Raw genomic sequence first — 24,655 nt, forward strand, 5'->3', positions numbered from 1 at the left:
AGTCTCTTAGGTTTCACATTTCATTCCGATGCAATGTGAAACCTTCTTCTGGAAGGCAAATACGCACACACCACACAATTACTCACACATTTGTCTGCATAAATGAAATTTGAAGTTATGACTTCTTAGTTTATGACACGTTAAATCTTACATTATGTTGAAACGATCGACTAAATTCAATCGAATGAACAGCTTTGCCTGTTTTTATATAGAAAGAAAAGAAAATGGTCTTTTGTGTCGGGTTATACAAATGTTATAAATTAATTAGATAGATGGCAATGTTAGGCTAGAACAACTTGCAACTAGTGTTTGGTGTGCTTATATGAGGTTTTATTAGTCAGCAAATGTATGTATGTGTAGCAAGTTGGTACTTAAATCTTATCTGTCAAGTGTTATCATATATTAAAATAGAAATTGTTAGTTGAACTCTTGCTTATGCCAGAAGATAAAATAACTAAAATGAAATGATGATAATGTTAATTGTATTTTTTAGTTATTAACTTATTATATAATTTCTGAAGTAAGAATCCATCTGTTTAAGTCACTAAAAGTGTATTTTACTTAATTATATATTGAAAACACAAACACGTTTATATTCCGCATGTTGTCAAACTTCTAATCCACTAAACGTTTCTAACTTATATTTTTCTTCCATGAAATCACAAAGGGAAATATATAGGTATAGCTTTATATGCAATATTTACAAAGAAAATGATTAATCTTTATAATACATCTTTCTAAAAATCATCCTAATGTATCCACTTCATGTATAATCCATTAATTCTCTCTTTTACTCTCATCCTTTGATTGTATTAAATGACATGATCATAATTTCAGGAAGATTTTAAAAGAATGTATTAAAAGGATTAATCATTTTCCATATTTAGAAACTGTTTAGTATTTGTAATCACAAAGGGGATGGATAAAATTTATAGAATTTATGTAAATTTTTAGATGAAAGATTTTAATAAGTATTTATCAAAAGTTTCGAGGAATATTTGCTATTCTACTTCTCCCCTTTGCTCTAAAGTCTAAACGTTTGCCTTTTTATTTTTTCTAAAGTCTAAACGTTTGCTCTAAAGTCTTCTTTCAAATCATCCTTTACCTTTCATTTCATTTATATATTTTTTCAGTCACTTCAAACTTTACTTTTTCACTTTTCTATCTTCTCATTTTCCCATTAACTCATCACTTAACATTTTGACTCACTTTTATTTAATTTAATTTAATAGTTATTTTTCAAGTATAATTAACAAAACATGTATGAAATGAGAAAAGGTATCACCTGCTCTTAATATTTTGAGAAATTAATGTGCAAGTTGTAAAATACAAATACAAAATTAGTTGATATTACTATTGTATTTATAAATGTAAAAATATAAATTCAAAACTAATCATATCAGGTCGGGTCGAGATATCTAGTATTCTATCGGGTATCGAGTTGGTTTGTCAGGTCGTTTTTTTTGTTTTTTTTTTTGCCAACCCTATGTACAACATCCTTGGCACATCGGGCATTAATAGGTAGAGTAAAGATAAATAGAAAAATAAAGAGAAAAGAAAAGGAAAAAGCCACCTGTGAATGGCATGGGCTGGTAGGTGGTCCAGCTGTACATCTTCCTTCCCCAAACCTTTCTTGTTTTTTGGGTGTAAATAGCTTTTGCATAGCATTATCATTTTCATTTCATCATCTGGGAAGTTTTAAAAGTCACTTCATACTTAGAAACTAACACCAAACTTACAAATTCCATCTCATATCTTAATAAGAAACCTGCTAAATACTATTTATGGCGGTATGTCTCTCTACACCTTCATTTTCTTTCTTATTTCTATATTTATCATTTTGCCTTCCATTTCTTCATTTATCTACTTTTAAGCCAATGTGTATGTAGATGGCCCTAAAAAATATATCTATTTTTTTGTTTTATATATATAGGGAAAAGACACATACACATAGAGTTGATATCAAAACTTAGCTAAGTTACTTGTGGTGATAATATTAATATTTGGGGAATGATAATATGTAATTTGCTATCTAGGACATGCATAAATGTGTTGTGCTTTGGATATAACTACATCATATATATATATGCATAATTATCGCCTTATCGGTGTACTGATTTACGCATGTCTAAACATATTAACTATAGCCTGAGGCCTACTTGGTGTTGGATTCGGACATGTGGAAAATAGCCCCGCTTTTATTTATTTTCATTAGATTTAATCAAGGAGAACCTAATTTATATGATTAATTGGGCCATCATTTTACAGGCCCAATATATGATACTAATTTAGTATCATAGTTGATGGGCCTGAGACGGTCCGGTTGGGGTTGAACTTTGAAGAGAGAAAGTATAAATGATATTTGATTTACCATTGACGTATTTCATGGGCCTAAGAAGGTGTGTTGTCGGCTAATTGATGTTGAAGAGATCAAATTTTGGAAGTAGGCCAGCATCAATTCTAAAACTAGTAGTTCTATCTTTTGATTCATGCATGTTTTAGTTTTGTAACCAAGGTCATAACTTGTTGCATATAAAACTGAGAAAAGAAGAAACATATTTAACATTGTTAATTTGAATGTTCAACTTTAACAGGATAAGGGCCCACCGTTGCCCAAGTTCGGTGATTGGGATGTAAATGACCCTGCATCAGCCGAGGGGTTCACGGTTATTTTTAACAAAGCGAGGAATGAGAAAAAGACAGGTGGAGCAGTTCAATCTCCACCTAATAAAGACTCCACGTATAATAAACACGAAACAGCTACTTTTGGAAAGCATCAGTCTGTAAGTTTTGCATTTTTAGTTGTTAGTACTGGTTTATTGATAAATACATATGATGTTTCATGAGTTTAACAAACAAACAAACAAACAAACAAATGATCTCTTGCAGAAGAAATGGTTCTGCTGCATTGCATAAAGGCAATAAGAAGTATGCTTTCTTTTTTACTCCAGAGGACTGGAGCTTAAATGAAGCTGTGAAGGGTCATGCTGGATTGGTCATATGATGATGCGAGTTTTTACAAATAGTACACTCTTCTCGTGTCTTTTTTTTTTCTTCTTGAGTTTTTCCCGTTGTTTAACTTGAGTCGTTGGTATGATTTTGTGCTTCTTACGCCCACTTTGAACTTCATATATTATTATTAATTTCTGCTTTTGAGTTTGGTCTACAAATCTTCCATTGTTTGTCTGTTACCGTCTATAATATGCCTGTCCCAAATGTGAAAAGTGGTGTATGTTGATTAAAGCAATAAGTAGACGATCTCGGTTGTTTTTGTGCTTCTGTGGCCTTAAAGTGATTGCAGAAGTTTATGACATCCTTAGTCATTTTCCATTTCACAAAAATCAAAAGCCTTTTTGGCAGAATTATATTAGACAGATACCAGATGCATTGCAATAGACTTCTTGTAATTTAATGGGGTGTTTTACTAGGCCATTGAGAAATCTACATTCGGCCTAAATAACACCAAATATAAGTAATGTATATACACTCCATCTTCTTACACCCTAGATGAACCCCATTTTTCGCTCAAACAGACGTTGTAGAAGATAGACCTGCAGGACGCTGGCTCCAATCAGTGCTGCAGACTCGATTAGAGCCTTCTGGACTGCTCTCTTACTCATTTTCTGATTTACTGCAACCCAAAACAATGATCAACAGTCATTTATGTATAGATATCAAAAGTAAAATGTACTCATTTTGGTAGAACTCAGAGAGCAAATATATTACTAATTGCCTGTCGATCGTTCTCTGCCTCTAACCAATGCTGTTCAAACTGAATGTTGTAAAGTGCTTCCTCCAATTTTGTTATTTGATCAAACAATGGCTTAAAATGCTCTGCAAAATTTGTTAGGAGAAATCAAAATTGTGCAAAACCAACAGTAAAGGCAAATTGTGTATTGGCATACCGTCTTTTACATGTTGATCGTTGGATCCAAAATGGGCAACTTGAACATCAAAGTCAACGGTCTCGTGATATGGAGACCTGTTTATGAAGCAAAAATGGTATAAACCTTTCTTTTGAGCCACAAACTCGTGCATCTCGCTAGATTTATCATGTACATTGTACACCTCCTCTCCATCCGGGCCTTTTATCTGGACATTAAAAGATTTCTTGGTGAATCTTCAATATATTGTTCAACATCATATGTGAACTTTTAATTGATCTAAAATTTATAATCATATTTGAAAGCTAAATTATTGCACAAACACAACCTCTATGCAACATTTAAGATCACATAAGATTAAATTGATGGAACGAAAGAAATTTACCTCTAGATCAACACCGTCCTCGGAAAAATGCCATGGCGATTCTGCCTTAATTACAACAAAAGAAACATGAACCGTATCTCCCTCATAATCAACATTATGAGACAAACATTCTTCTCTATCGATCACAAATCTAATCCCAGCAACGTGAGTTTTTAACAAAGAAATTATAACAACAATCGCTAAAAATGTATGAAACATTATTAACTTCTTGGCATTAAGAAATTTATATATAATACAAGGCTAAGTATATAGGAATGAATTTGAATTCATGTTATTATAGAAGATTGATGAATAGGTAGTTTATAAAATTATAACTTTTATTTCACAAAATGATATTGTGGTAACTTTTTTTATTTTTTTTATTTTTAAAGTTAGTTTCGATTTAGACGTTTTTAATCAGCGATTTGTTGGACCTCCAACCCCCTTCTCATGGAAAATACCTTAGAGATGAGAGATCCAAGACTAGAACCCGAGACCTTGGGACAAACTCACCTCCAGGGCCACATAGTAAACGGATAAAGTTTTCTCTCTTTAGGTGAGCTAGAGAAGGTGAGTTTTTTTCACTCGGATATAACCAAGGTATCATGTGGCCGTTTACAACATCAAGATTGTTATCTAACAAGATTTGAACACGAGATGCGTCTTGTAAGGATATATAATTTTACAACTCTAAACAAGGGATCAACATATCTAAGCATTATATATAGTATTCTATTATAATTGCTTATATTTGATTTAGTCTAGTTAATTAATATTGTATAATCATGATTTATTTGATTCTAGCTAATGATTAATGAAATAGAATAATCATTTTCTAGCTCACATCCAAACACCTACTATGACATTTACATAGGTCACCAAAGTATCCCATAAGTCACATGAAAATCAATAAAATATCAAAAATAATCATTTGATGTCACTCTAGTTGAATTAGAAAAATTACACAATGCAGCTGCCTTTAAAATGTTATATCTACACTTATAAAAAGATACAATCTTTCTAAACAAATACGAGTACTAAGAATATCTGTTGGCAGTTGGCAATCCATCTAGTAGAGTAGCAGAGTTCATATTTTAAGAGCATTCACGAGTTTCTTTTGTCATTTGACAATTTTCTACCAACTTTTGGCTGGAACCACTATATACAAAAACCAATTGAAGCTTGGAGTAGAATAAAAAAGTTAACTGAATAATCTTTAACATATAACTTAAAGAAAGAAAGAAAAAAAAATCGATTTGTGTTTAAATTGTGAATTCTGGTTTCCCATTGTATTCTTGCACGGATCCAACTCCCCAAATTTTACCTGATATCGTTAAACACTGCATAATGAATCGGAGAGTAATACAAGCCGGACACTAACATTACTTCTATCACCGCCTTCATAAACCTCTTTAGCAACCATGATATATGTATACCTTACACATTGCTTTTGAAAGGCTGGACAGATCAAGATTAGAAACTTGTACAGGAGATGATGAAAGCTAAAACTTGAGGGATCTCATTAATTTAGAGAAAATATAGCTGAAGCCACAGGAAGTTTTTACTTGTACCCTCAAACTGCTAACTTAACCTTTACACTTTTACTAAGACAAAATTGAAAGGAAAGATTGGTAAACTTCTAATTTGAGACAACAGAAAAAAGGGTACATCTTTTTACTGCCTACTGCACTAAAAACTGCATATTTACAATTTGCAGAACTAAACTTTTTTTGGTCGATAGCAGTCCTGTTTCTCCTTCTCCTTCTCCTCCTCCATCCCTAATCTCTGCTGAAGTCCATTTAGATGACTTCGAAATTCCATATATAGACCGTGCAGCCGTTTAGCAGTCATATATTGTTTTGTTCCTGTCCAGACAACCGTCAACTCGCTCCCTGTATTTTTTTTCTGGGGTTGAAGTGCAAGAGGGTCAAGGATCAATCAACAAAATACACCAAAGAAGTAAATGCTTCAAGTGAAATTCAGATGAAGAAGTGCTCCAAGTACTTGAAGGCCTGGTTGCGATTATAGGTGCCCAATGTTACTTTAAACTACCAGATAACTCAGATAAGACCCAGTCCCAATTATGGGCCAATTAAGCCATGACAGGCTTGAGTTGCAATTTTTAACTTGATTCGTAAAACGACATAAACACAACACGAATGATAAGTGAATTGTTGCAAGTTCTTTGACTTTTTTAGTCTGTTAACTTATTCTAGCATACCAAAATAACAAAAAAGATCTATGATCTTCAAATTTACTCACAAACTTCAAACTAGAAATCATATAGTCATATGGTTGTATGGAGGGGGATAGATTTCCTATTTCCAATTTCTATCCATTTATTTGAAGTCCTTTAAAAAATGGAAGTGGGACTTAATAAGGACGACCAAACGGAACTCATAACTGTAACTAGAACTTTTAGAACCAAGAGTTGGGGCAGGGCCCTGGACTGTCTTGATTCATGAACGACTTGTGCATCTCTTACAGAGACACTGATTTGGGAAATACCATGATGAAAAGCAGAGTGATCTTCAAGAGAATGAAAATGAACACCTCATAAAAGAATAAAATCCTTTGGGACCATGTGCATGTTCCACTTGTGATTATAGAAACAGTTGAAACTTTTACCTCAAACTTTGGTTGCAAGCTTCGCAAGTTGATGTCAAAAGTTCCAATCCAAAATGTGTCTTCAGCTATTACCCATGGCCTACAAAAAATAAAAGGACTTGGATAAATTGCTAGTGACTAATAACCTAGAGCACCACAATATCTGTAACTTGTACTACATAGGGGGAAAAAACAAAAAACAACAAAGGCGATAACTCTGAATTTGTAAAACTGTGCTTCTTCAAATATTTAAACAAGTCGCACCAGGCTAATGTTGAGCTAACGTTTATAAATATTCAAGAACAGGACGTTTGTCAATTAGCAAGATATCCACATTTTATACATTGATATTGACTCAAAAGCTATCACATCATAAACAACAATAACGCTTACCTTCCAGATAAAGATATAATGAAATGATTTGGGTTGCTAATGAACTCATATAATCTCTTAAGCTTTGATCTGCTATCCACCACAACTGCTCCTCTCGCATAAGTTTCCACTGCCAAGCTTGGAAAAACATATGCATGTATTGCGATTGAAGTTTGTTGGTGTATGAACTCGGTCATCACGTTTGGACACAGATCTTTCTCCAGATTCTCCAGTATTAAGTAGTGATGACAACCGATTTCTTCAAGTCCTCCCACATCTCTTTCCTGATCAATTAATTCAGACCAGAACCTTCCCTTCCCTGTCAATACAAAGCAAAATATGAATGAGTTCTGAAATCATTTTTTTAAAAAACCAACGCTATCAAACATTGTTTGGTCCAACTACAAAACCTTCATGGAATCCAACTTGAGAATTCTGTCTTGCACTGCCAAACTCCTATAAATTAAATAAAAAAAAAACGGTAATTTAAATATAACTGCCAAAAAATGAACTAATAATTCTACAAAACGAACAGTCATAAATACTAAATCTTGCCTGTGACTTGTCTGAAGTTTCATTTGATTTAGACAAAAATGAGCTGCTCTTGGGGATCAGAATAAACTGAGAAAAATCCCCCTTAAGTTTTTCCTTTACAAGTTTTGTGAAGTCGGCCAGTATAGGATCAACAGCACCATGCCTGATGAGGCATATATCCTGAAGATTAGTTTTAGTAATATTACCCTCTCCGGGACCATGCTTCCAGAACAGCAAATACTTGCATACACATTTCTCAGGTGAATGTTCTTTGTAACAAACCTATCCAGTACAGATCATAAAAATTACAAAAAGCAAAACAATAAGTGTGCCCAAAAAACACATTAAAATTTGTGATATCATTTCACCTCTCTACTAATGCACGTACGTGCTCTTAAAAACAGTGAACGTTCAAAAATTGGGGACATTAAAGATACAATCACCTAACATGTACTGAAACAGAAATATACCTATTCACTTCCTAAAGCATCCTCCAAATACAGTGAAAATACGGAGTAACATATTAGCAAATTCATTCTGCTGTTTTGTTCACAATTTTGCATAGCGATGAGTTTAACATGGACGCTGTTCCTATTGTTTAGGCTCTCATTCAACAAAGCTAAAATTACTATTAATAATCTGCAGTAAAAAGTTAATAACACCTTACATAATTGGCTAGGAAAATCATAGCCACAAGTTGTTAAGTATCCACAACAACAATGCACAAACCAACCAGGGGCGGGGTATTGGAAGTTAGTGTTAAGTATCCATTTCCCATAAATGTATATACGGTAATAAGGCTAAGTGCACCAATACGTATCCAAGTTGACACGTTTCATGTTTGGCGATTGTGTGCATCGAACTTTCATATCATCTACTACGTGTTTCATATCTCCAATTTATATATATTTTAGGTATCCACTTACTAATTCATCAAGTGACCAATGATTTTGTTGACTTGGGCTTGCCACTGCCATTTCGTCTAAATTAACAACCCACTTTATAATGTCTCTTATATGGCAGCTTACAGTTCTATATCATATTTAACCATCATACTTTTAAAACCTGTCTCTTCTTAACCATCGTGTAACCCAAAATCAAGAGGAAAAAAAAAATCTTGCTCAGTTGTTCATAATGTGGCATAACTTAGCATGTAATTTCGTGATAATGATGTGAGGACTTTCTAAACCTTAATAGATTAGTCAGCTTGACGACCTTTTCCAATATAAGGGTTACATGTGTTGGTGTGATATTGTCATCGGCCACTTAAAGGCCACCGAAAATTAGGAATCAAGGCAGACGGCCCTTGTTATTCAGGCCCAAGCTTGCTAAGTTTGACTTGGTGATAAAGTTTAGCAAAGGCCAAAGGGAGCCCTAATTGTGCAGCCTATATATACACATCTCTTGTACATTTTTTATTCATCACTCAACAAAAGAACATCCCAGTTTCCCCTGTGGATTAGGTCACATACATGGACTGAACCGCGTTAAATCTCTCATGTCCTATTTCCTTTTAGAACTTGTTAACTTGTATGTGTGCGTGTTAGATAAACAATGAAAGATTGTATTGTATTGTATTGTATTTGTGAATAAGAGATTACACGAAATAAATAGATTACATAAATACACTCTAATACCCTCTAATATAAATCATATACGTAACTATCTATAACTTGTCTAATAGTGTTTAATCCTAACAAGTGGTATATCCGTTACGCACAGATCACCAGGATAGCAAGGTTGATGAAAGAGGGATGTATTCAGAGTCGGTGCAGAAAGGATCGCCTTAGCTACGGGACACACTTAGCAGTAGGAAGAACTGGGTTTCGGGACAGCAGGGGCTGTTTCAGGAGTGTGTTTACAGGTGACTGTGAGGGAGTTCAAGTCAGCCGTTGTCACGGAAGAGTATTGTTTGAGACGACGGGACGATTGGTGATGAACATAGGTGTCTGCTCATGGGTGTTTTGGCACAACGGTTCTTGCATGAAAAACAAGAGTAGGTTGATTGCCGGACTGTTTTGAAAGTAGGTGTCGATCAGGTACCTTCAACCGAGTTTTATTCTTTCTTTTGTGCCTAATATAAGAACGGGGAATCAAGATGGCTTGTATTTGAGGTATAAGTTAACCAGAAGAGCAGAAGAAGCCGACAGCAGGAGGCTTTAAATCAGGTCACGCTTAGCTGAAAAAACTAAGACGTTAAGCAGGAGGCTCAGTTCTCATTCTCTTTCATTGGTTGGTGTTACAACTTACAAAGAAATTAACAGGATACTAAAAGGACAGATCAAAGGTTCCTTTATCAGCAGGGTGTGATGATGTCAGGTTATTCCGGACCTTGATTGACTTGTTTGTGATTAGAGAAGACTGGTGTGTTGCATGAAAACCGGGCCATAAGGATCCGGTGCCTTTGAATTCGTCTCGTTTGGCAAGTTGAAGTTAAAGACGGTGGCTTTGATTTCTTGGTTGGTGGAGATGCTTCTTTGAACAAAGATGATCAGAAGAGGTCGAACATTATAGGAGTCAATGTCCGGAAAATAAGAAAAAACTGATTACTACAGAAGACTACAACTCAGATGAGCTCTGATTTGCATAGTAGTGAGTAGTGTAAATTCCTGGGTCATGGATTTGAGTGCTTCATTCACACTACAGATAGCTATGAAGCACTGCAAAATTCAAAAGTTTTGGGATTTTAGAAAGGTAAGACTAGCGAAGAATGAAGTCATGGGTGACGTAAATTTGAAGACTCCAGTTCATGGACTTTGAAGGTTGTCGGATTTATTCTTAGGCTGAAGAAGCTGTTGATTCCCGTCGGGCAGTGGATGAACAAGGGCATGATGTTAAGTTCGGTATCGGGCTTTGGAAGCTTATCAAGGTAAAACTAGTCATAGCTCGAGGTAACAAACAGGATTCTTACATGGTCAGTTTACCGTCTTGAGGAGTAACAATACCAGTTTATAAGAAAAACACAATCTGTTTCACAGAATCTCATGAGCAGAAGAAGCTTTGCTTTGCTAATGGCAAACCCAAAGCTAGAGGTCAGATTCAGATTAAGGTTGGATGTGCTAGGAAAGATTCAGAGAAACCAGTCACGGGTTTTTACGACAGTGGGAACATAGTGCTGTGCTTCAGTCAGACATTCCAGACAGTGAGTTAAAAGAATCAATATTCCAGCCATTAAAGTCTCCCCAGTTGATTATCTACTTTATCCGGAGAGTGTTTGTTCTAAGAATGTTTAGTTATTGGCAATTCGAGTCAGTGGGAGCTGGCAAGGACAGTGAACAAGTCATTGTTCATGATTGATGGGTTGAACTCATTGGAAGCTTCAGTTGGCCTTCAAGTTAACTGATGAGGACAGGGACAATTAAGGCGCATTGAAGAATAGGAGGAATTCTTAATGTACATAACAGATTGAAGATGGTGTTGTTCGAGGTCCAAAGATACCAAGTGGGAGACTGTTGGTGTGATGTTGTCATCAGCCCACTTAAAGGCCACCAAAAACTAGGAGCTAAGGCAATCAGCCCTGATATTCAGGCCCAATCTTGCTAAGTCTTACTTGATGAACAAGTTTACCAAAGGGTTTCCTTTGTACATGTGTTATTCATCACTCGATAAAAGAAAACCAAGTTACCCCTATCGATTAGGTCACATACCGTGACTAAACCACGTTAAATCTCTCGTGTTTTATATCCTTGAACCACGTTAAATCTCTCCGCTTCTATTTATTTTTAGTACTTGTTAACTTGTGTGTGTGCACGTGTTCTAGGGGAAAAGTAATGAAAGGTAATAGTAATATAACTATATAAGACATAAAAACATAAGGCGTCACATAAGACAAAAAAATTAATAATGGTCACACCACCAGGCCAAGATGGTGGGCCACATCACTGCACATCAGCACCACACCACATTTATAGCAATAACACTAAAAACTAGACCCCACAACACTAAAGAACTATACCTCACACTACTCGATACCCAATAAAAAAAAGAGGAAAACAATAAAATAAACAACCTTGTGCACCCCACCAAATCCCAAGGTGGGCACACCCACCTTGTCCACTTCACCACCACACCAGCTCGCCCAATGGTCAACACCCCACATGGGGTGGTTAGCCCACCTAGTCCACATCACAACCATTATTAATGCTCCAAGGGACATGTGTAAAAGTAGGTTACTAGTTTAGATAAAAATCTGAGTTTCTGATATGATCCCACATCGGCCAAGTATGAGATTGGTGGGTGGTTTATAAGCCTAGGTGTCCCTTCCTCCTTTGAGCTAGCTTTTGGGAGTGAGTTCTACACCTAGCTTAGGGCATGATGCGAACCTATTATGGGATGGGTTCGTATCAATTGGTATCAGAGCTTTGGATCTTGCAACTTGTGGGTATTGTTGATGCAATGCTGCTTTACGGGCCATATCAGCTAATGTTGAACAGGCCTTGATCCTTATAAGGGAATACAGGGAAGAGATACGGTCGGCCAGAATACGTTTACCGGATGCACACTTGGCCAGGATTGACCAAACATTTGTTATGCAAACGGAGGCAGTCGAGAAGAGAAAGGAAACAGAACAGAAAGCCAGATCAGATGCAGAAACAGCAGCAGGTGACGCTGTCAAAATCAACCCAGCCACAGTTGACCACTATGATAACACCAACCCTTGGGGTTTCAGCCTCGAAAGTAACAGGTTTCGGAGGGAATGGAAGTCAGTTGAATGGAAGGGATGGTGAGTTCAGTAGCACTGCAGATCAGGTCTGTGAACAACTACAAGGAAAGGAAAGTCCCTTCAATCATGCTGGTAAGACAATTATCCAGCCTGAAGTTTGTCCATTAAGTAATTCCTTTTCTCTACTCACAATGGTCAAGAAAGGAGCAACTGATTATGGGCTTAGAAACATACAACATGGTGTTCCAAAGTTTGACCTTCCATACGAGCTTACAATTGCACAAAGTTATGTGAAGCTAAAAAGGCGTGTTATGAATTGGGGGCATCAGGTATCTCATGAGTAGTCTTGGAATGATTTTGGACAAATTTTTGGGTCTTCCAGTCATTGCCACCGATATCCAAGCGAAAGGAAGATATGGGATCCTGGAATTACTTAAAGCAATTTTTCAAAGCAACACCTTGAGGGCAAGATGTTATTTGGGGGCGGGAGTAATGATATGAATCAGGTTGAAGAAGTTAATGGGCCGAACGGGTCAGGGTATTAAGGGCCGGCTATGAATTTGTTATTAATAGTATTATTAGTTATTATTATAATTATTATTACTTGTGGATCAAGTTAGGTTAAGAAGTCTCTTTATTTAAACAAGGCCATAGGCCACGGTTATGAGGTATGGAGAATATTATCATTGTTCTTAGGAACTAGGGGCTACTAGGGCATTAATCCAGAAATCTATCAATTTTCTTATTCTTTCTTTATTTTCTGGTTTGATACACATCAATTGGTATCAGAGTCAGCCCTACCTTTCAAGGTTCCAACGCTCGGAGTGGTGGCCTATGGAGTGGTGGCTTGGACCCAAGGAAAAGGGTGCCAACCGTGACCAACATAGTCGTGACCAACGAGGACGTTGGCTCTTCAAAGGGTGGGGTATTGAGATGATCCCACATCGACCAAGTATGGGATTGGTGGGTGGTTTATAAGCCTAGGTGTCCCCTCCTCCTTTGAGCTAGCTTTTGGGAGTGAGTTCTACACCTAGCTTAGGGCATGATGCGAGCCTATTATGGGATGGGTTCGTATCAGTTTCATATGCAATAATGAACTAAAAGTTTGATACATACAATAAGTTATTTGAAAGTTGAATACACCCGATAGTAAAACGTAACAAATTAGATACATTAGAGTTCACTTAACCAAATATTTGTATACTAATAACATTCAAAATCAAATCATACATATAATACCTAAGGGTATTATAATTTGTATCCAACTTGCCATGTTTCGCTATTATGTGTATCCAACCATCTAATGTGTGTATCCAACTTTCAGTTATTGTCGAACCCTTATAATTTGTAAGCAAATCACATGATTGGCAACTTGTATGGCTTTCATCTAATTAGAAATATCGATTAAATAACAAAATACATACAATAGCAATCAATTAAAAGTTGGATAGAAATAGCAATTAATTCAATGTTGGATACACAAAGGATATGCTAAGTAAAACTAGGTTGTGGTCGGAGCTAGTAGTTGGTGTTTTTGTTAGTATAACGTATGTTTGGCAAAGTAGATGAGGTTGGAGCTTATGAATGTAAAATGACTTAACAAAGATAAACTTAATAGTTAAGAACTTGATAATTAAGTAAAATTTGTTTTTTTTTTACTTAATAAACAAAAATAACCGTCAATTATGTATCTTTTACTTAATACATACAGACATTATTTATACATTCAACAACTTAAAATATTCAGCACTTAATGACTAAAAAAAAGGCTAGTAACTTATGGTGTAGTAGCTTTAAAAGCTCATACAATAGTAACTATTGTGTCCGCTTACAAATCATATTACGTGTTGCTAATGTATGTAGCGAACTTTCAAAAACCTTATATTGAATTAAACTTTTAAATCCTAACTATTGTATGTATCCCCTTACCAAATCATTAGGTAACAAGTTATCCGATGTTGCGCCACCATAACCAACACCCTGTCAGCGGTTTACAAGGTATAACATAGCTATTGTATGTATCCGCCTACCACTTAATTAGGTGTAAATTTTTTTCACTACCATGTCATCATATACAATGCCAGCATTTACAGGGTATAGCATGTTACATACATACAATCACAACAAAAAATTGAGAGTTCGATACATACATTAGAATTTTTAAAAGGCGGATACGTACCATAGCAAAACGTGAAACATTTATTACATGTTCATGCACTTATCACTAATAATTCAATATAAACAGTGTATTAAAATTAAGGATTAGTGCCCTAGAATGTAGTGTATTTAAATTAAGGATTAGTGCCCTAGAATGTAATCAACTATGCACGAATAGCCATAGCGTGTCGCATACTTCAATTGTGTTCATTGTACATAAGTAACTTATAATTTTGTCCAATTCGTGTAACGGATTACCGCGAGTAGAGGAAGGTCGGGTTATTTTCATCTCCCGGCGGTTTAAGACTCAATGCCTAGGCCCCCGGGGCCGACAGAAACAGCGGGCTACTTGTATCCCAAAAGAGAAGTGTAGCCCAACATGCCTGAATGTCGGCTAAAGGTGCTAAGTCACAGTTTAGCACTCGAGCCCAATTTGTTCTCGAATTCACTAAAGGTGTAACAAACTATGTACAAATGTTCATTCTATGCAACCGCTGCTTAGCTACTTGATTCATCCCCTTTATTACATGAATTGAACAAAAAACAAGTTACATACATACATTGAACAAGTTTGAATTACGCTACACACTATGAATATTTTGTATAGTGGATTACATTCTAATGCACTAATCCCTTAAATTAAACATACTTATTACAAGAGTGATGATATATAGGTCTAATTGGTAAGGCCACAAATATGTCTAAAATTTTGGTGGTGACTCATGGCCATGTCATGTGTCAGCACAAGAATTTTAGGTTTATTTGTAGTCCCATTTATTATTTTTCTTAAAATAGTGACTATATAATATAAGAGGACAATCAAATAAGAACAACATTAAAATAAGAAACTGGGTGAGAATACTTAAAAACATCATTTTGATGCATTAAAAGTCCATAAAACTAACATAATGTATAACTAATTATCATTATTTAAGAGTTTAACCACACATTGGTATGTCAAAATCGAGAAAATCATGTTTTTTGTTTTGTGCATCCATCTTGGATGCATATTCATCAAAATGATGCATCCAGCAAAAAACATGATTTTTTCGATTTTGATAGATCAATGTATTGTTAAACACTTAAATAATGATAATTAGTTTTTCACTATGTTAGTTGTGCATCAAAATGATGTTTTAAGAGTGTTCTTACTGAAGTGTTATCCATATAATATATATATAGAGAGAGAGAGAGATAGAGAGATGCATACAGCGTCAACAACGGCATCAAAGTAACGATAATTTCCGTCATCTGAATATGCAGCACAAACAATCATGCCTTGAATCACTTTAGCACACTCATTATCTTCAATCGGAGCAGAAACCGGACGGAATTTGTTCCGAAAAGCATCGATTTGTTCTTGATTTGAGAAATCGGAGATGGAGAAAACCTCGTCGTTTTCTGTAGTTTTCGATGCTCCTTCTTCTTCTTCAAATTTAACACGGAGATGTTTGCCGTCTTCGAGAATGACACCGCAAGTGTACCACGCGTCGTCGGTTTTCCACCGGTGTTCCAGGGTGTACTTCACGCCGGGGAAGATTGTCATTGCGGGCAGCTAGGTGGGAAGTGTGTGTTTGTGTCGATGTTTCTAGAATTTGTGAAATTGGTTGGTAGTTCAAAGAAACAAAATTTGGGGATTCTTTCAGGTGAAAATATTCCACTAACCACGTATCTTTGTCGTTTTTTTATAATATATTACGAGTAAAATTTATTCTAATTAATCTTTTTTAACATTAACCTAAAATTTTAATAAAGTTATAAAACTTTAAAAATTTAATGTGCATTATTATCGTTCTTTTTTCTTAATCTTAACCGTCCATCTTTTCAAATATCATCATCACTATTAGATAAAAAAATTAGAAGGATACATCATCTCCCTAAATTTATATATCTCTCCTAAAAATATTTAAGTCAAATTTAATGAGAGTTATATCTTAGCCTCTAATATCGGGACCATTGATTTTTAAAAGCAAGTAATACCTAATTATAAGTATTAGAGAAGCCACTCTTCTTAATATTCTTATTTTTATAACTATGAATATAATAATAACACAAATTAAAGTAGTCTACACTATATTTGGGTTTATGTTATAATGTAACAGTAATAGTTGTTATATGATAGATGTTGGTTATATCTATCTATTAATAGCATCCAACTCATCATAAAATGACAAAATTGTTAAAGGACCCTCACATTTTAGTTTTATGTATGTCAGTTTGAACAAAATTAAAAGAGGTTTTTTTTTTTTTTTTTTTTAGAACAGCTAATTTTTTTTAATAATACAATGCTACGGCAAGGCGCCGAAGCATAACTCAAACAATTACAATTACAATAAAAAAGAAGGACTCATTGCCCATAATGGCCATGAAAGACTAATTTTCCTATCACGACTAGAAATCCAAAAAAATGATAAAGAGACAATAGAGTGAAAAACATCACTGACCGATTCAGCAGTTGCACGATAGATAACCTGATTTCTATGTTTCCAAAGCGACCACCACCACACAAAACAAGCAGCTTCTAATATTGGTTTAAATTTGGACGGATAAAGGGAGTCATGAATCCAATTTAGCATCACAGCTGGGCTGTCAACGGGCATATCGATGTTTATCCATGTCGTAAACCGATGTGCAAGATCAATAAAGAAAGCACATGATGAAAAGAGGTGAGCTATAGATTCGACTTGGTGGTGACATAGAGGACATGAAATATCATTAATTTCTAACCCTCTTTGACTAAGGTTCAATCGGGAGGGAAGGCGATCACCAAGTAATCTCCACATGAAGATGTTTATTTTTTTTGGAACTAATGAATTCCAACGCGTCTTAATTGGCTCACAAGGCAAAAGAGCACGTTCAAGACACAACCAGAAATTACGAACAGAAAAACAATCTTGACCTGGAAAGTTCCATGTCCAAGAATCCTCCCTATCTGATAGTTTCACATTCTGGAGTAATGTATTTATCTCAGCAAGTTGAGAAGCTTCAACCCCACCACGAATAGCCCTACGTCATGTCCATATCCATTCCCCGTTATGCCATCTATTAATGACCAACACTTGCTTGTTCAATTCTAACGCAAATAAACGTGGAAATCTTTGAGAAAGTGTCTCATTTCCCACCCACTGATCATTCCAAAAGCTAGTTGTAGCACCATTACCAATCCTTTTATAAATAATTAAAAGAGGTTATTACGATATTGTTAATATAGAATTTATAAAAAGGGAGTATAATAAGATTTTATAAATTGATAAATATCTTTCTTTTATTAATGTATTCATAATTTTTTTATAAAATGATACGCATTTTTTTAAAAAATACAATGTATTCTCATTTATTAATTATTAAAAAAGACATGACAATTTAAAACCAAGTTCTCAATGTGATAGGTTGGAGGTATAATATTTAGTGTCAAAGCTAATTTTAAAACTGAATTTTGATGAGTAGATTGAAGATGGTTTAAATCAGCAAAAGAAAGGTTGTGGTATACTAAACAAAAGAAAACATAAGAAAGCAGGAACTTAAATACGTAATTAAGTGCAAATTGTGTCAATGAGGACGCACAATTGCACAAATCCCAAATGTGTATTCAAAAGTAGGTAGTCAAAAGTAGATGATACTAATTTGTGTCTCTAGATGTAAATAAATTGACTGTTACAAAAAAGAAGCCGGGGATGACAACAAGCAATACATAAAAAGACTCATGAGTAATATACTCTCACATTTAATTTCAGGTTCAGGTAATATCTAAACGTTTTAACATTTCCCCCCATATTTTACTAAAGAGGTACAAAACCTGGAACTGAAAATAAAGATGAACGGTATTTCATAACCAAAAGTAGTTTACAACATTGTAGCTTGTGAAAATGACAGACTGCTCTTCATTACCTGCCATTGCCATAGAGCAAAAAACACATCATTAACAATCGCAACTGATACAACTTCAGAACTTCATTCTTTAAACTGCCATTCTGCGCGACAATAAGGACAGTGAGCTTGGGGGGTCTGAGAATTCACCCATTTGAGAATGCAGTGAAGATGGAAAGCATGGTTACAAGCACCCCATACTGCACAAATTATCACATCAGATTAGTTTCCGTTTAAAGCTAGCTATCGACAGCAAAAGTAAACCAAATATTATGTAGTATCAAACACAATAAAACATGTGATGTTCGAAAAATTATATTTTGACATACCGACAGCTTATATTAAATATGAAATTTTGCAATAATAAGTATTGGGGTTGACCTGGTCCTAAAAAACTGACATGTATTGAGTTTCTAACCATACCCAACCTGCCTGCCCCACCCAACATCCCACCTCTGTTCTTAGTAAGGTTCTCAAGAAAGAGCACCAAATGTCCAATGACAATGGCGTTTCCTTGCCGATTTTTAGCTTAAAAACTACATCCAATGAAATTATGATCCCCCCCCCCCCCTCCTTCCCCCTTTCTCCCTAAGACCATAAAGAACAAGGAGAACCCCATTCCTTTTTTTTCTTTTTGATTGAAAAAAACCCGCTCACAAAATCACACACCTCTCTTTAGAGAGTTCATGTACCATTTGGTAGTAACAACCTGCTTCTAGATCTCCATTACACTAACACAAAATTCGTTCACGTATAGAATATTTCATATTTATTCTTGCTTCTGATCCGCTATATGAAAATGTAGTAACATTTAGTACCAACATTACATGTCATCCATATTCTCCTGATAGAAACACCACTCAGTTTTATTATGAAAGACATTTAAATTTCAAAGTGTACCTAAAATGCTTCGTTTAAATGTACAAAATATAGAAGCAACATTTGGAGCAAACTAAGCATGGTGGTAAAGTTATTAAGAGTTGAATCCCTTTTTCTCTTCCTTCAAAACCAAGATTAAGAGATAGATATCTAGGACCTAGAGGTGGCAACATTAACAAGACGGGCAGATTTGGTGATGCGTCAAAACAGGTCACTTATAATGGACAAATTTTCGGTGTGAGCCTGATAGAGCTGGCACTAAATACCCTATAATAAAAACATCTAATTTTCGATAAGAACCTGATGTCATTTATTATTACAAAACTAATATCATTTTATAATAAATCAGCATTCTTACTCGGGTGAACTTTCAAAGGCTTTCAACTTGTTCATCCCAATTGACTTGTTTCCAAAACTAATTTTCTATTTTATCTGTTTGAGATACAACATAATCTGAATCAACCCATCCATAGTTAAAAGGGCTGAATTTGCCAGCTCTAGTAGAACCTCGATGAACAACTTACTCATGTAGTGAAAGATGTTCTGTTTTTCCATGCTAATCTTAAAGAGCATAACAGGTCACTTAACATACAGAAAGAAAAAGAAGTTACAAATTAAAAGAGCAAGGCATAGAACTACTACTTATAGGGCAATGCAGCAATAAACACGGAAGATTTGGTAAAAATACAATGCGAAAACTGAAGATCTATTGACAAGGTACAGGGGAGACTTACTCAAGGGGCAATCATCACCAGGGAGTTTACAGTCAGGACAACAACCATCAAATGCCATCCTACATATCCCACATGCATCATCGTGAGCATCCCATGTCCATGAAGCTACAGCATGCCATCTGTAAATCACAAATAAGCATTTCAGTTACTAACATAAACAGAAACTTTTTCTTTCACAATTAAAAGGAATGAGGGAAACATACTCTATTTATAGGTCCACCAGAATTTCATAGGACGTTGGTTAAGAAAGAGCATGATGAAAAAATGATTTCAAAAGCATCTAATGAACTATCTACGATGGCAAAACCCGCAGCTCTATAAATACAAATGCAATTTATATGAAGTAACAAAGAGTACTTCAGATGACAAAGGTGTTGTTTTTTTTATAATCATCGGGAACCAATGGCTAAAAATGACAAAGTAACATCTTGACATACAAATTAACACTACTGGAATCTAGAAGTAACTCAGTAAGGATACGCACAAGCTTAACCTTCATGTCTCCTCAACTGCAAAAGAATATGCATTTGTTACATCAGCATGGTAATAAAGACAATCAAAGTGTTCAGCTATCACTGTATTGAAAGACCCTCAAAGGTAACCGATGAAGTATTTTCCAAATTAAATATTAATTGACGCGAGTATTAGCATCTTTAATGTATGTTGTGTTTGAGAATTAACCCCTTTGCCGGAGGTCTTTCTGAAATCCTGAAGCAATGTCTCTCTCTCAAGTTGAGTTATAACCGTCTACATTCCACCTTCCCTATACCCCGGCAAGGGCATTGTTGGAGACTGAATGACTGGTAGGATTAATACTTTTGAAATGCTTAAGCTACCAAATTTTGTGATTAATCAACCCATAATTATGTATTTTTTTAAAAGTGAATTCAGGATCCTAAATAAAGCATTACAATTGGCAGAGTAACAAAAACCAACTCAAGTGGTTAAAGCCCTTGCCTCCCGAAACAGAAGTCAAGGGTGTCATGCCCATCAAGGCTGGAGGCCCTTTTCTACCTTTAGTATTTGGGACCTAAAACCCGTGGAAAGACGGAATTGGAAGTTACTTTACTTTACTTTAATTGGCAGGGTAACAAAGACTTGAAGAAATGCAAATTCTTTGTTACACCAAGTAAGTCATATACAGAACAGACTAAAAATGCTTCATGCCCAAAAATATATTACACAATCTAAGCAAATTAATACCAAAAACTACTGCTTATAACCAAAATTATTATGAGATGAATTTCAAGGCAATAAAGAATCAATACATAAGTAAGCGAAATGATATAACATAATAACAAACAGAATAAAAATAGAAACTTACCTTCAAGTAAGGCTGTGTTTTAGGGTTTGAAAACGCGCGCGCGTGTGCGTGTGCGTGTGTGTGTGTGTGTGGGTGAAGGGGGTGGGGGATAACGAGAATGGTTTTGAAAGATTAAAAAGAAATCTCGGGAATTCTTAATCCAAGCGCCAATGAATCAAAATAATTTTAAATTTGGAGGACTTATTTTCCTCTTGAAATTTATTTATTTATTTTATATCCAAAGTTCAAACTATGCTGGAGTACTTTTTTTTATATGAACTTATTTTTAAAAATATTAAATGTAACCAGGGGTGTTTGGTAGGAGGGAATCATAGAGACGACAACAACAACAACTGTACCCAATCCTTGAGCGGGATATGGGGGAGGTGAGCTGTAGACAGTCTTACCTCTACCCAGAGGTAGAGAGACTGCTTCCTTAAGGACCTCCGGCCAAGAAAATGTAAAAATCATACAAGGGTAAAGTGTTTATACCTGTCTGTCAAGAAAATGCTAAGACAATATACCTGTCAGCTGTGTCCGTTGGATATGGCTACCTGACGAGTAGGGAAGAGTAGCAAACGTACGGCCTAAAAAATACCTTAGCATAGTACATAAGATCTAGCAACCATAATACGCAAATAACAGCATAAAATGTAGGAACATAAAAAAACAAAGTCTTCAGCAAGGGGCTCAGACAAGAAGGATGTAAATAAACCGCCATGGCAACCAAACTTATACGCAAGAGTTGACTAAAGACTAAGGGGATTAAACTATTTCTAAACAACCTACGTAGCAAAGTACCTTAGGCCACTAGGCCAAACTAATCCTAGTCTACTCGCAAAAACGCTCCCACACGACAAAGGTAACCGATACACCTAGTCCTTTACACGCTAACTTAGCTGCCTAGCTAGACATTAACTTAGACTAATCCTAGTCCTTTCCCAAGCACCCAAACCCCTAAACTAGTCCTAGTCCTCTAATAAACTCTCATCGGTCATGTTCTCCAACAGGCAAAGCAATTTGGGGCAGCCAAGAGTAACCTCCCCCCTCGATTTTGGCCTCCCTCTACTCCGGCCAAAACCTCTACGGAGGTTACTGAGAACCAAAGTCTAAGAGAAAAAAAAAAAAAAACCTATTCTCATATGCCTTACAATCACTGTCCAACCCCCTCCACCAGAAAACTCCTCCATATCCTTTGGTATTCTGTCTTTCCACCTCCGTCGACCTACCTCTTCTCCTGTCAGGTCAAAGCCTTCTATTGCCTTGAGTCACCTATGTTAGGCCTACCTCTCCCGGCCTAACCAACACCAACCCCTTAGGCAAGGCACAATGGGAAAAAGATGTCAATCGAAGTCCCGCAAAAGTCAAACCCTAACCTAATCCTCTACTCTAATCCTAGTTCTCCAGGCCGTCTTATCTGACGTCATGTCCTCCGACAAACCAAGCTCTATTAGATCCTTCGCTAGTCGGTCCTCCCACCTCATCTTTGGCCTTCCCCTTCTTCGTATGCCTTCGACGTGGATAGACTCCGCTCTCCTTAGTGGTGTTGTTCGATCCCTTCTCCTAACATGACCAAACCATCTCAAGCGCCCTTCTCTTAGCTTGTTAATGATGGTCCTTACTTCAAGTTCGGCTCTCTAAAAACTCCCGTGGGGATCCTGTCAGATAGGGTCTTCCCGCAAGACCACCTTAGCATCCTTATCTCTGCCACCTCTACTCGAGACGCTTGGGCTTTCGTCATCGGCCAACATTCTGACCCGTATAACATAGTCGGTCTAATAGCCACTCTGTAAAACTTGCCTTTCAGTTTTAGCGGCATCCGCTTGTCGCACATGACTCCAGAAGCTGCTCTCCACCTCATCCATCCAGCTTGGATTCGATGTGTCACGTCTTCGTCTATCCCTCCCGATTTGTGTATCACAGATCCCAGGTATCTAAAAGACACCTTCGGACCTAATACCCGCTCCCCAATGCGAATATCCTCATCCCCATTTTGTCTTATTTCCTGTTTATCGAAGTCACATCGTAGGTATTCAATCTTATCTTGGCTCACACACAGACCATTATCTTCAAGGGCTTCTCTCCATTTCTCTAGCCTACGGTTTAGCTCCTCCGTTGATCTTGCAATCAGTGCAATGTCATCGGCAAAAATCATGCACCACGGTAGTTCCTCCTGTAGGCCACTAGACAACTCGTCTAAGATCAAGGTAAAAAGGTATGGGTTAAGCGCTGAACCCTGGTGAAGGCCCATTTCTACCGAGAAAAAAGCTCTGTGCTCCCCACCGGTGTTCGAAAACCAGTCCTCGCCCTATCGTACATATCCCTAATAACACTAATGTATCTCCTAGTAACTCCTTTTGCTTGGAGCGTCCTCCAGATCAGCTCTCGTGGTACACTATCGTACACCTTCTCTAAATCTAGGAAAGCACAATGTAGCGCTTTTTGTCTTTCCCTATACTTTTCCATCAGGCTTCTGGTGATATGGATAGCCTTCATCGTCGACCTCCCTGGCATAAAACCAAATTGGTTCTCTGCCACCTTCGTAACTCTTCTAAGCCTCGTTTCGATCACTCTCTCCCAGAGCTTCATAGTATGACTTAGGAGTTTAATGCCCCTATAGTTGCTACAACTCTGCACGTCCCCCTTATTCTTATAAATAGGTATAACCTCACTAAGCCTCCATTCTTCTGGCATTTTTGCACTCGTCCAAATCTTGTTGAAGAGGCTTGTCAACAAGCTTATCCCCACGTCCCCCAGGCATCTCCATGCCTCAACCGGAATTTGGTCGCTTTGTTTCTCCCCATCTTTTTTAGGGCAACCCTTACTTCCTCTCGGCTGATCCTCGTAGCATCGTCGTCGTAACGTGTGTTTGGGTGTGCGGTGAGGTTTTCTCCTCCTTCAATTCTCCCCGACCCTCTCCCATTAAACAGGTTGGCGAAGTACTCTTCCCATCTTTTCCTAATGTCTCCCTCCTTCACAATGCTCCGTCCACTTTCGTCTTTTATATAAATGATATCTCCTAAATCCCTACGTCTTTTCTCCCTTGCTGTAGCGATTCTGAAGATTTCGTTTTCGCCTTCTTTGGAATCTAGTTTCTTGTACAGTTCTTCGTACGCTCTTTCTTTTGCTACAGCGACAGTCCTCTTTGCTTCTTTCTTGGCTTCGTAGTACCTCTGCCTAGCCAATGACCAGTCTTTATTTGTCCTGTTCTGGCTTCTTTTGACAAGATCCTTAAAGCAACTAAGTTTTGTCGCGACCTTGGACTGGACCTCTTCACTAATCCACCAAGAT

General features: G+C 36.5%; 3 protein-coding genes across 4 annotated transcripts; all 3 read right to left on the reverse strand.

Annotated features, from left to right (window-relative positions):
- Positions 1-3,375: 3,375 nt before the first annotated feature.
- LOC122591918 (transmembrane emp24 domain-containing protein p24beta2) lies at positions 3,376-4,467 on the reverse strand. The gene is made up of 4 exons (XM_043764142.1): positions 4,270-4,467; positions 3,906-4,092; positions 3,727-3,834; positions 3,376-3,631 (listed from the first exon to the last, which is right to left on the reverse strand). The coding sequence occupies exons 1-4, from the start codon at positions 4,465-4,467 to the stop codon at positions 3,504-3,506; spliced, it is 621 nt and encodes a 206-aa protein (XP_043620077.1). The 3' UTR covers positions 3,376-3,503.
- A 1,277-nt stretch (positions 4,468-5,744) lies between these two features.
- On the reverse strand, positions 5,745-16,205 carry LOC122590518. Of its 2 annotated transcripts, none has more exons than XM_043762715.1 (6): positions 15,792-16,203; positions 7,783-8,043; positions 7,638-7,683; positions 7,249-7,546; positions 6,877-6,955; positions 5,745-6,153 (listed from the first exon to the last, which is right to left on the reverse strand). In XM_043762715.1, the coding sequence occupies exons 1-6, from the start codon at positions 16,125-16,127 to the stop codon at positions 5,968-5,970; spliced, it is 1,206 nt and encodes a 401-aa protein (XP_043618650.1). In that variant the 5' UTR covers positions 16,128-16,203; the 3' UTR covers positions 5,745-5,967. The 2 variants fall into 2 exon arrangements, with proteins under 2 accessions (XP_043618650.1, XP_043618651.1); XM_043762716.1 differs by lacking the exon at positions 5,745-6,153 and adding an exon at positions 6,160-6,260 and having other exon boundaries at positions 15,792-16,205.
- A 2,051-nt stretch (positions 16,206-18,256) lies between these two features.
- On the reverse strand, positions 18,257-23,615 carry LOC122591919. The gene is made up of 3 exons (XM_043764143.1): positions 22,987-23,615; positions 20,062-20,180; positions 18,257-18,648 (listed from the first exon to the last, which is right to left on the reverse strand). The coding sequence occupies exons 1-3, from the start codon at positions 23,613-23,615 to the stop codon at positions 18,533-18,535; spliced, it is 864 nt and encodes a 287-aa protein (XP_043620078.1). The 3' UTR covers positions 18,257-18,532.
- Between the last annotated feature and the right edge of the window lie 1,040 nt (positions 23,616-24,655).

This window comes from Erigeron canadensis, chromosome 3, assembly GCF_010389155.1.
Source record: "Erigeron canadensis isolate Cc75 chromosome 3, C_canadensis_v1, whole genome shotgun sequence".
Classification (NCBI taxonomy): Eukaryota; Viridiplantae; Streptophyta; class Magnoliopsida; order Asterales; family Asteraceae; genus Erigeron; species Erigeron canadensis.